We start from the raw sequence: 13,391 nt of genomic DNA on the forward strand, positions 1-13,391 counted from the left end.
TGACCTTTGCTCCAAAAATTATAACAAATAATTTTCAGATTTAGCACCAAAACTATGATAGACTTGGCAATTTCTACTAACAAACATGGTCATCAAGATAGAAAATGGAGGTGGAATACTTGACAACGGGTGAAAAGGGAAACAGCAAAAGAAAAAACATGGGAGACTATTTCCAAACAAGCAAGGGAATCCTACCACTAGGAATGCAGAACTATTGAAATTCACAGGTTCATAGAGAAGGTATAAGACCTTAAACAGAACCCACTAACATTACAAATTCCTAACATAACTCCAACTTGATCATGAATTGATGCATAGAAAATTCAACTCCTATACAAACTCATACTCCTCTACAATCATTCAACATCAAAGTCATCTCTACGTGAAGAACATCAATCCCATCAAAAAATCATTAAAAAATAAGTTTTAATCTACCTTCCATGTATGTACAAAAAAATTTTCACAACCACGCTCCAAGGACACTAAAATTATGGCTGAATTATTATGAGGTTATCGTATCAAACAACACAAGTTCAAATGAAACTTAAGTTCAATGTCAACATCATCCTTTAAATATTTAGGCATGTCAAGAAAAAATTGCATCTATGTGGTTTCAGTTTCAACATACGATAATAAATGGGATACAAAATTTGGGTAACTCATGGGAAAATATCATCCTAACAACCTACCCTTTTTGACTTTTTAGGCTTCAACAAGAATGAGGAATTTTCTTTCATCGGCCAGCTCAACTCAAAGCAAGCAGGGGACCTGCATATAAATTGCAAATGAGAATGAAAGATGATTCAAAGTCCTTACTGAACAAGCAATCATAAAAATCCTAAACAGCAAACCAAAAATATTCATTGAAGTCGTCATAATTCCTCCAAGCTGAATGCACAGCTTTTCCATTATTATTCCTCTCAGCTTCCTGCAAATACAAACTATCTTATATGTATTAGAAGGTTCAGAATAAATAGTAACATCACAAGAAAATTTGTTTAATAACTCACATGATGTCCTTAAAAATTATTTGAAGTACCCAAACAGATTCAACCCACAGAGGTGGAAGGTATCAAAATTGCAATGACATTTTTAAAGAGAGCTAAAGAAGACAAGAATCACAATTCATTTAAGTACATTGAACTCCACACACACAGACAAAATGGGGAAACAAAATCATGCAGGAGAAGTTAAAAGGAAAAAAACTTAAATCACATACAATGGCCACTTGACCCACTCCACCACCTCTTCCCGTCCATAAACTGTACATCAAACATGAAAGAGCAACCCTTCATGCTATTTACCCAGTTTTTCCATCTAATAATCCTTCAAGAAACAGGGAGCAGCCACCACAATCCAAACTTAATCACATGCAACGGCCACTTGACCCACTCCAACCACCTAATAATCCTTCATGAAACAGGAAGCAACCAACAGTCCAAACAAAGTGAAAATAAGGGACCAAATCTCCCTGGTGACTGCAGATGATTGATCAACTTACTGCTCTTTTCCATGCATATAGCAAATCAAAATAACCGCACCTCTTTGTCAATATATCAATGGTGAGTATTACTTAGCAAGGATCTATAAAAAAAGCCCACCTTCTACGTTCATCAAACTGATGTAACATCACCTTCAACGCAAAATGTTTTCAAGCAGCCTGTAGCCAAAAATTTAATACAATCATTCTGACACTAATTCAATAAATCTTCTCCATTTCAACCCATATTGAATCACTGAGTTGGCCAATTTCATAGCATAGCTAGTATCAGTGACAGAAGTGGTATCCTCTGCAGCCAACTTACCTGAGATTCCATTCACATTAACCCTTCTCTACTCCCTACCCCAAGTGCACCTTTATTCGCTAGGCTCAGACTCATAGATAAGGCTACCTAGCTGACATCCACTTTAGGAAAGGAATCACTTGACGAGCGGTTCATCTACCTTACATCGGATTGAATTCTTAAGATGCAATCAATACTTGCCTCATGATTGCTGTCCAATGTTGTATTTTGAAGGTCAATCAGTCTCGCCATTCAAGATTCAACCACACAAAAAAAACCTCTCTGATCTGGAGAAGGAATGCTAGTGCGCAAGCTCTTCTCTTCTTTTGAGAAGAGAGGTTTTTACCTATATCGCTAGCCAGCAGGCTGGTAATACCACTTAAAGGCGGATAGACCGTCCACCCGGTGCCGCTAGCCACTTCTAGAATGATGGTAACAAAATAAATAGCCCTGAGACCCAAACTCCAGAAATAAAAACAAAAACAATTTTGGACTACTGCAAGCAAAAATTTGCTAAGCAATCATCAACATAAGCACATTTAATTTCACTTCTGCTATAATATGTGATAATCAAAACTTTCCCAAATGGAGTTGATAATCAGTTCCACTGACCGCTGCTATTGTCTGGTATATAGGACAAATGATTTGCTCAAGGAAAGACACAGAACCACTTTCTGTTATACAGCTGGCGGCATGATTAGCTTCACCATGATCCAATATTGCATCCAACTCTTTGGCCATCTGAAATGCATGATTATATATGTTATCATAAGTTACAAAAAACACATATCATAGGAAAAATAAATTTTCAAAAACATGACACAGGTAAACCATTTGTTGTGTGATCTACTCGAGAATGAGCAATGTTATTCTCATAGCTTACATCACATAACTTTCACAATCTTCCAAAGGTATTGTTTGCTATTCTCAAAGCCTAAATCAAGAAACTATAGACAGAGAATCAGCTTTTAGGGAAGTGAGTATTTCCTAGGGTAGCGCCATGGCCTTATTTCCATTAAGCCACAATGTGCTAGAATATATCCTCTCTCAAAATATAGAATCTTGGAATCCCGAATTGATTACTCCTACAAGCTACAAGGGAAAACCTATTTCTCACCATGAATAGCAAAATGCCTTATTCACATATCCCAAGCCATAAGGCAAATGATTTGGTACAGTAAACAATAATTATATCGACTATGATAAGAAGGAACAAGTTATAATTGTAGAGGGGTGGTAGGATAAAGTTCGAACAAAGCAAGTAGCAGACCCAGTGATGAACTCAAAGAGAATTGAACAACAAGGTAATGAGGCTTACATGATGAAATATGTAGCAAATGCACTCTGGGAGAAAACGAACATTTGCAGCTTCACCCCATATAAGATAATATAGTGATACCAGAAAAAGCTTCCTGTCTCTATTAATCGCTTCAATACTGTAGCAAACAAATAAAACTCAGACCATTGGCATAAAAAATAACTATTTCAGGATAACAGGAGGCACCAGACCTATTCCAAGCAAGGCGTTTTCGCAAGTATTTGCACCATTTGATGTAGTTATCCAACACCTTCAAGAAAACCTCATTGATAGCTTTCTCGTCAATTTTCTGTACATGGAAAAAAGGGAGAAAGCAACCACATTGAGAAAAATCTCACCAACCACGTCCCCTTGTCCGGATAAGAAACTATATAAACAATCTGAAACAAGCCTCCAATAACAAATCAATAATGTAACACAGCATATACTAAATCCAAACTGCAATGTGAGGAATAGTCACAAAAATTTCTGCAGAATTATTGTGACATTACGTATTCGATTTAGTTCATGCTTCAAGTGATTTTAGTACATTCTTAAAAGGTAACATAATTGGTAAAGCATCAATAGAAATAAATACAGACTTTGAGAAAACAATCATCAAAGTGCAAAAGGTTAGGCATTTTGTAAAGTTTATATATGTTCATATGGTTTTGTTTTATGCAGAAATCAGACTGTTAAAAGTTGAAGCCCATAAATGACAGGTAAGCAAATATAGCTATTCAGATGTTCCAATCTTACTAGAACTTGTCAAACCAATTCAAAAGTCCTTTGGTACCCATCAACTCAAGCTCATCCAATGAAATAAAAACATAAAAACTATCTGTTCGCATATAAAATAAAAAAATAAGAAAATGAATTCAAAAAAAAAAGTATCCAACTAGTTTTTTCTTTCATAACTCAATGGGGAAGGGAGATTTGAGCTCATAGCATCTTCTTTTCAGGAGAGGCTGCAATTATAATATTCCTAGGCCACTATATTCAATCAACTTTATAACAACAAATTGAAAAGCAAAGCAACTAAAATAATGTCTGCCAAAATAACAAATATTAATATAAATCTATATGCAAAATGATGATTATTACAACCACAGTGACTTGGAAAGGAGAATGATAAAATGATAAATAAGTGTCAGCACTCAAAACACTCACTGGATCTGCTTGGATGGGTATGCCAAGTCGAGACTGTGCATTTGCTATTGCAAGAACAACATTTTCACGCTGATTCCTTACATTATCATTCTGCAAATGAGGGAGCAGGGAGGAGGTTATTGACCAGAGAAAAAAAAGGAAAGTATCATTTGGACATTGATTATAAATACACATTATAAAAGAGACACTTCACTACTTGCATTTCCACAAACAGCCAAGATTTTCACACAACTGCAGTTTCTTCTTTTACGCACATGCTTAATTAAACTAGATGAACATCTAGGCTAAATAAAAGGATTGTTTAATCCATAACTTCTTTTTCCGGGAAAAAAAAAAGAATTTTCTAAATAAAGATAAGGAAAGGAAAACCAAAGTGGAGGATGAGACAGACTCTCAACTACCACAAAGGTAAAATGAAAGCAATGTCTAATTTGTCTGAGTAGCAGCAAAAACCGTCCCTTTAACATTCAAAATGCAGAACATAGTAGTGAACCATGGAAACAACTCCATCCCAAAGTAACTACTTGCATAGATGCTAATGGTTTTTTGAAATTCTTAACATCGCTTTTCGAAACAGCAAATCACCAAAACAGAAAAGATCATATTCCACAAATTCTAAACCACCAAACAGTGCAAGAAGATCAAAGAAATTATAAATTGAGAAAAAAAAAGCCTTTCACACATCAAGATTCTTGGATAAGAGAAATGATTATTGTTCGTGAAGATGAATAGACTTTTTTTCATATTAGATAACAATTGAATGTCTAAATACATAGAAGGGGAAAATGAGGAATAAATTAGAAGATTAAAACATAAAAGCAAAACCACATACAAGAAATCACAAAAAGCAATACCATAACAAAACAATACACCAGTCCCACTGAATATATCCGCAGAAGACACTCATAAAAGACATTCTACTGAAGCAAAAGACCATGAAAAAGACGGGCACTGCTGTATTCCAAAGCAATTCTCTCAAGAGGGAGTGATTTGTGAACACATGAAGCTTTTTTTCAATCAAATAGTCCACACAACAGCAAAAAAAAGGCATCTCCATAAAATTCTATCAGACAAAGTTTGATTTCTGAAAATTGTCAAAGTTTTGCCACATGCAAACACCAAAAAACAGTAACAATTGTATACTTTGACATTTTTATTCCAGTCTCTCCCAAAACCCACTAAAAGATTATATCAGCTTCTCCCCATAATGGAACTCTCACCACTAATACAATGAAATCTATTCCACATTCCAAGCCAATGAAAAATGCAAGATTAATATATCAACATGAGAAAATAGCTTGGAGTTTTGATTGATAAAACAATAAACAAATGAATGATCACACAAAATGAATCATACAGACTACAGTTGATAGCAAATTACCATATCAAAATGAAGCTCCAGACAGAGTTTCTTAGAAATCCAGCTAAATAAAGGAACCAATATTTTAATAATTTAGTAAAGAAATATATTACATTAACTTTATTATTCACATTTTTTTAACATTCCCTAGGAGCTATTCAAAATTTCTAACGAAATTTTTATTATGGCAGGGACATAAAGGTGAAAAAGAGGAAGATGACACCAAACAAAGAAAACATGACAAAATAAACACAAAATAGTATATACTTGTTAAATAAAATGAATTCAACTATTAAATTCCTATTGACAAGCAGAATTTTAATATTACAAATTTGCAATTCTTACAGTCAGTGAAGCACTACAATCTAGTTGAAAACTTTAATGAGAGGATTAAAAAGAAACGTCTATACAAACCTGAAAACCAAAGACATATTCAAGAAGATCAAACATATCTAAATCACGTTCTCCAGAAATCACAAAACCAGCAGGAAGTCTGGGGTAATGCTCAGCATATCTAATGGCAGACATTGCGCCTCGAACCTGGAAAATTACCCCCGATAAAAAAATATAAGATTTTTCTGGGAAACTTGAATTGATTGTACTTAATACATCTCTTATTTCTTGAAGTAAAATTCTTAGATTATTGAATGGGAGTGCGTAGAAGCTGGAGGTTTGTGAACTCGGTTAAACATCACCATCAAAGAATGTGGCATATCTCATTAAAAGATCAAATGTGGCATATCTCATTAAAAGATCAACTTACTTCAGGGAAAACTCCAATAGCATTACTTAATGAAGGTGCTTCCAATGGGACAATATTATACGATGTGAGCTCCCCAACCGTTTTAATTCTTTGTAGCTGAAAAAATACAAGATCAAAAGGCATGTCAATCAATACCTTTAGATTTCAAATTTACAAAATATCAAACTGTCCTTTTTGAGCATCTGTGTTTGGTGAGAAACAATAATCCCTCATCATCAATTTTTTTCCTTTTTATTTGTATAAAAGATTGGCTGCTATATAAAGAGAAGAGAAGGACTTCTCTTCGGAGCAAAGATCGTTCCTTTATTCATCAAATAATCATCCCCTATTCTATGGGCATAATAAAATCCAAGCTCATGGAACCAGTACATTCTACCAGACTAAAGGTTGGATTTAGCAAACTCAAGCATCTGCAAGTCCTAGATCTGCATGAATATGAAAGGTAGAAACTGACTCTACAAGACAGCATGTGCAAGCATGTTTAAAATGCTCCGTAACTTAATGGTCCATACAGAAAAGCAGGTAGGAGACAGGTACCTCCTCCATGATATGTCTGCCAGCCCCATGAGGATCTGCATCTTTACTGACTGCTTCCATGACATCTTCTAAGGCCCTCAAGGTAGCAAATACCTTTTTCATCTCTAGAGAACTTAGCTCAAACCTAAATTACAGGACAATTTTACAGATTTTGATCAGTGATGCAAATGCATATCCAAATTCACTAATAAAAAGAAGAAAGTAAGCTTTATAGCAGTTTATCGTGCTGAATTAACTTATACAGCAGCAGTAACTTACAAAAATGTCTAACCAGACATTGTAACCATAATTCATTCTTAATAAAAGCAATTACTGATTGCCCTCAAAAGTTACAGAGCAAAGGCGTACAACAACAATTCAAAAAATTACACAATATCCAAGTGAACTTCTAATATCCGCCCAAAGAAACAATTATATGCAAGGTTGCAGGTAAAAAACTAAATGGAAAATGACAAATTCAAACGGATAACTACACTGTGAACGATAAATAATGAAAGATGCCACAATGCATCCTTATAAGTGGAGCAAAAATATCCTAGACTTTAGCATGCCAAAAGGTTTGATACTCCAGAAAGAATCAATTCAATTGTAATTTATATTAGGGAAGAAACGCATAGTCATACTCTCCCCGAATAACAGTAGAAAAATTTCCAGATTCCCGGAACTTTTGTTCCTCTCTTTGGATGTCATCCACTCTATGACGTCTCTTGTAGTGCTGGTAAAACTCCCACAGGTGTTCAATATCCCGATTGCGATCTATACGGGCACCGTCCCTTTTGGCAAGTTTTTGCTGCAACAAATGGTGAACTCCTCAAAACTCAAAATGAAATTTTAAAAAAACAATAAAGTAAGCAAGCTTATCAAAAGTGTTACTCGCTGCATTCAAGATGACAGAAACAATAACATTCTACCCCGATCTGTAAGCACCAATCACAAGACAAAGATTAGACATACCTTAATAACAGACATCAAACCGGTCTTGAATTGGAGAACACCACGACCATCACTGCTTGGGTCCAAATTTTGTGCCATGCTATATGCTTGCTCACACACTGAAATAAAAAGGTAAAACTTGTATAAATATTTTCAAGGTTCAAAAAAAAAGTTGACAAGGAAAACACACATGCATGGGGAAGGATTAGAATCTTGGAAGCCTTGGCATATGCTCCTGAAACAAATATGAATATCCAGAAGCTCAAGTTGGCTTTCAGAAAGTGTTAATATGCAACAGGAGATATGTTCCAGTTCAGGAGCCAGCATGGGTCAGATAGCAGATATAACATTGCACCTTATTACATGTTCCAAGATTGGCAGAAATCCAAGAGATTCAATCAGAGTTGAATTTTATTACAGATTCATAATAAAATTTGAAGAGAAATGGTGAAAAATTAAGGATCGAACTACCCTCACATTGATATATTCTACATTGAACACTTAAAAAAAGCCTCAAAATGTAAAAGGAGTTGGATATTAATGAAGTTGTATCTACTATCTATGTATAAGCATTTGATTTTCACTAGAAGGAAAATAAATTTCTTCCAATTCATCACATATCCAAACTGCCTAGCTTTACTTCCATTCAAAGAGCAGTCTACCCAAATCAAATTCAGATCAAATGAATCCTGCCCAACCTGACCCCATCTATAATAACAGTTGCAGCAGTATCTTTTTTTACTACATTTGAAAAAAGTCTCTTAATACCCCCACAAAGCTTTCCACCAGAATCACAGTACACGGACATTTCACCAGCTTGCAAACAGATCATCCAAAAAAACCACACTCTTCTGGTTTCCAGCACTGTATAATCTCATGATAAACAAGATCATAAACATCGTATAATCCCATATTCCAAATTCAAGTCCAAATTCAAGACATATACTGGAATTTATCCTTCACATGTGTAATTTAAAGAGCAAAGGCAACGTAGAAATGACATGTGTCTTGTTAAATTCCTACTTGAAATAATAATAATAATAATGATGATGATGATGATGATCTCCTAAAATAAAACAGTTAATATCAGCGTTAAATATTAAAAATTCACTAATTTTACAATCCCAACGTCACTTGACTATAAAAATACAACTCAACAACTCCAATTTAACACTGCATAATCCTCCATGATTAACTCCAAGATTAATAACCTAAAAAAATCAAATTGACCAAAATGGAAAATCTCTTTTCTTAAAAAAAAAAAAACAAACTTACAAATTCTGGCAACGTTAGGGTCCTCATCTTGAATCTCATCGGCAGCCTGCAAAATCGCGTCAATATTGGTCGTACGGCCAAGCGAAACTGGCACAGCTCCGGCGATGCCACTGGACATTCTCTCATGACCTTGACCGAGTTCTCGCTTCAACGTCGCCCTCACTAACCTCTCCCAGTTATTGCTAACCCGAGACATGGTTTACAATAATGAAGGATCAAATCAATCCAGAAACAGAAAATTTAAAACCCTAGATTAGGAAGAATTGTAACTCGGGCTTTGACTCGGCCCGAGTTGGAGAATTTAAAAACTCGGTTGACGCTTTATTCTTAGATCTGTGATTCTCATTCGAATTCAAAAGTTGCGTTTTTGCTGGTTGATATTTTTAAAAAAACGAAAGATGTTTTAAAGAAACAAAAGAAAAGACAGCCAAAACGCGGAGCTAGTGGGGAAAAGGCAAAAGGTCAAGGAAGATGGGGAGACAGTGTTGAATTACTGGTTTGTCCCTGAGAGATGGTATTGTGCAGTCTAGTGTACTGGGGTTAGGGTGGTGGTTCATTTTAGACGGCTGGATTTGTAGTCTGATATTTTAATTTTTCTTAAGTTTCTTGATGGTTTTGTTTGTGAGGGATTTGAATGGAGAGGTGAGTTTGTTTAAGATTTTGGGTTGTTATGCGTGGTGTAGAGGATTTTGGTCTCTCACGTGTGAGATTTTTTTTTGTGAGGCTGGGGGTAAATTGTATTCGTAGAGAAATAGACAGGAAGGGGGAGACCAATTCTTAAACTGGAAGAATTTGAAAAAAAATGGGGAGGAAATTGAGAGAGAGAGAGAGAGTTGAATCTGAGATCTCTTTAGTTCATTTCTTAACGATGAAGGGAGTCTTTTATCTTTTATTATACCGTAACAAATTTAAATTAGGTTTTGTAGCTGTTGTTTTTTACACTGTTTTATAAATATAAAAATAAGTTTAGTTGTCAAAATTAAATTCATGAAATATATCAAAAATTATTAAAATATCTGAATATAACTGAAGAAATGCATAATAAATGTCAGAAAAATATATATTATTCGTAGCTAGATATATATGAGTGAGATTTGAACAAGTTTTTTCCAATTAAAAAATGTTTAGGATTGCAGAGGCTTTTATTTTTTTATACTTTTTAAAAGTATGTTTAATTTGAAAAGGTATTAAATTGATTTTTTTAATGTTTTATGATGATTTTAATGTGATGGTATTAAAAATTAAAAAAAAAATTATTTTTTAAGCAAAAATCATAATAAAACACAATACTAAACACACAATAAAATCTTAAATGTATTGAAAGTCGTGGGAGAAGAAAAAAATCTATATTATAATTTTTTCTATATATAAAATATATTAAAAGGAGGTGTTATTTCTTAAAAAAAAATACAAAGATAAACACAAGCCTTATTATAAACATCAATTTTTTTTATTTAGTGTGTGTCTAGAATTGTAGTTTAGGGTATTTATCAAAATAGTTTTTTCCTTGTAAATGTATTAAAATATAAAATTACAAATTTTTTTATTTGTTAACATCTGCATATTAAAACCATAAAAAAACATTAAAAAATTTTATTTTTATATTTAAAAAAAATAAAAAACACTCAAAAAGCAGAAGTAAAATATTCTCAAACACCGTCTCTAAATATTGTCTCTAGTGAATTCCATGGATGACGGGAGGAATATTGCATTTTAGAGCACTACATCAACAGTTCGAAAGGATTATGTCCAACGTTGTTAAAATCACGAGCTAATTTATAAAATTATATATAACATGTTAAATTGGACTAAAAAATCAAAACTAGTAAAATCGGACTTAACTCGTGCAAAATCGGTAAACTCGGTTCGATTTTACGAGTTTACTAAATTTGTGGTATGAACCAAGTCAGGTTTAAATTTGAACTTAAAATATCTGCTGACTAGTTTTGCGAGATTAAACATATCTTTCAAACCGTATATTAGATAAAGCTGAAATTTTACAGAAAAATATTAGATATATGAAAATATATTGTGGTAAATTTTCAGGTCAAATGGAGTTAGGGAACATAATATTTCAGAGGGTCAAAGTTAGTAAACCAATATTGTCGAATATGTCAAACAAAACCTTCATGTACTGTTTGGGACATATCTAGAGCTACCGGTGAAATTTTGCTTCGATTAAAGTTGGGATAGAAATTAGACATCTAAAAATTTCCAACTATATATCTTAGGTCCAATAATTCATCCAAACGAAAGAGAATGACATGTTTGAAATTAGAACTCAAATCTGCCAAGAATATACAAAAATTTGAGATTAATTCGGGCTACATAGATGAATTTTAACATGAAGAATTTTATTATTATTTTTAATTTGAATTTTTTCTAACACATTAGACATTGTTTAGGGGTTTATTTCATTATTGAATTTACGTTAGTTAATTACTAATTTAAACTCATTACCTTACAACTCAATGGGGGGTCTGTCAAGACTTATTGTGATTGAAATAACCAGGTTGTCATTAGGTTTATGTGTACTTCCTACCTTTAAGTGATTCTTCTATATTGAGAAATTTTGTTCTGACTTTTGAGACTTTTTATTTTTTAATATTTAATTTATTGTTTCATATTATCCAACTCTCTCGTTTTATTTAGATCACTCATTGATTATAATATTGTTAACTTATTTTATTAAATTTTAATGTAATTTAATTTCTTGACTAGAATTATCAATATATAATTAGTTAGAAAAAATTATTTATAATTTTATGATATGAGTTTATATTATATTTTTTGTGTCATCTCAAAAAAAAAAAAATTTAACAAATTTGATTATGTGTTTACACCGGACAATTTCTTAGGAATCACATTACACACTACTAGATGGCCTTTGTTATGCCGCGGTGGGATTAAAAAAATAATAATTTAGATAACTTCTTACATAAAGAAAGGATAATCAGCCACTCTTGACATATTTTTTAGAAATAAAAAAAAATTATAATTCAGATAACTTTTTACAAAATAACTTTTTAAATAGAGAAAGGATAATCAGATACTCTTAACATATTTTCTAGAAATAAGAACAATTTACAATTCAGATAATAAACTCAACTAGATTTAATAAATTTATTTTATTAAAAAACAATAAATTAATCAAATTAAATAAATAAACACATCACATAGCTGCAAAAAAACACATACCTATATTTTAAAAAGAGTTCCATAATATTGTTTGATAACAAAATAAAAATAAAATGAATTTTAATAAAATAATATATAAAATAAATTTTTAATATAACTAGGAATATAAAATAAATACCACAAGAAAAATTGTTTAAGTTAACTTGTCAAATATGCAACTTGAATCATAAAAATAGATAACATCATAAAAAGTAAATAAAAAAATTACGAAGCCTGGTTCTCGAGCAACTCAATCCTAAATAATAAAATTGAAAAATAAAACAAAAGATCCATGATAACCTGTCAAATCCACGATCCGGGTCATGAGACTGAGATAACCTACCCAAAATAAAATTTAAAAGGATTACAAAGCTTAATTATCAACCAACACAATGTAAAATGATGAAATTAAAAAGAAAAAATTAATTAACAAAAAAGACCTAGAAAAAATTGATCTAAATAAACATTAGTTAATCAGTCAAACCCGCAACCTAGATCATGAAACTAAAATAACTCAATAAATATTAACTACAAAAATTATAAAATTTAAATTTCTATCAATTTAATATTATAAAAAAATTATAAAAAATTAAAAATAACAATAAAAAAATAAAAATCAAATTGAACTGTAGAATAAATTAAGAGCTCACTTTCCGATTTCAAAGAAAGTCCAGCTTGGAAACCGAGAATAGGATATAGATATTATTTTACCCGGCCTAAAACCCGATTTGAAATCTATCATTACCAATACGACAAACACGAGCATTATCATTTGATATGTCATCACTCATCACCGTCGTCGACCTCATCCAAGCCATTCAAAAAGGAGGTAAAGCAAATAGTCAAGAAATTAACAAAAAGCAATAGGATCGTTTTTACCTTCATAACTTTAAGATACTGTTTGGTAACGTGGTATAAATTATATTTTATAAAAAATTAATTTTTTTTTTATATTTTTTAAATTGTTTTGATATGTTAATTTTAAAAATAAAAAAAATATTATTTTAATATATTTCAATATAAAAAATATTTTAAAAAATAATCATAACAACACTCCCAAATAAGTTGGGCGCCTCTTTATTTTTTTTGTCTTTA

The 13,391-nt window shown here is 32.2% G+C and overlaps 1 protein-coding gene across 1 annotated transcript in view; it reads right to left on the minus strand.

The window, feature by feature from the left end:
• LOC7453821 (callose synthase 10) overlaps nucleotides 1-9,551 on the minus strand; it is a 29,827-nt gene extending 20,276 nt beyond the window's left edge. The window contains exons 1-12 of the mRNA XM_024586673.2: nucleotides 9,120-9,551; nucleotides 7,866-7,963; nucleotides 7,535-7,701; nucleotides 6,912-7,035; nucleotides 6,375-6,470; nucleotides 6,026-6,151; nucleotides 4,252-4,341; nucleotides 3,294-3,391; nucleotides 3,103-3,220; nucleotides 2,397-2,525; nucleotides 852-928; nucleotides 690-768 (exon numbers count right to left, since the gene is read on the minus strand). Coding sequence (XP_024442441.1) covers nucleotides 690-768; nucleotides 852-928; nucleotides 2,397-2,525; nucleotides 3,103-3,220; nucleotides 3,294-3,391; nucleotides 4,252-4,341; nucleotides 6,026-6,151; nucleotides 6,375-6,470; nucleotides 6,912-7,035; nucleotides 7,535-7,701; nucleotides 7,866-7,963; nucleotides 9,120-9,315 — 1,398 coding nt within the window. The 5' untranslated portion in view covers nucleotides 9,316-9,551. The remainder of the gene's footprint in view (nucleotides 1-689; nucleotides 769-851; nucleotides 929-2,396; nucleotides 2,526-3,102; nucleotides 3,221-3,293; nucleotides 3,392-4,251; nucleotides 4,342-6,025; nucleotides 6,152-6,374; nucleotides 6,471-6,911; nucleotides 7,036-7,534; nucleotides 7,702-7,865; nucleotides 7,964-9,119) is intronic.
• Nucleotides 9,552-13,391: the final 3,840 nt, after the last annotated feature.

Source organism: Populus trichocarpa, chromosome 15, assembly GCF_000002775.5.
Source record: "Populus trichocarpa isolate Nisqually-1 chromosome 15, P.trichocarpa_v4.1, whole genome shotgun sequence".
NCBI classification, from domain to species: Eukaryota; Viridiplantae; Streptophyta; class Magnoliopsida; order Malpighiales; family Salicaceae; genus Populus; species Populus trichocarpa.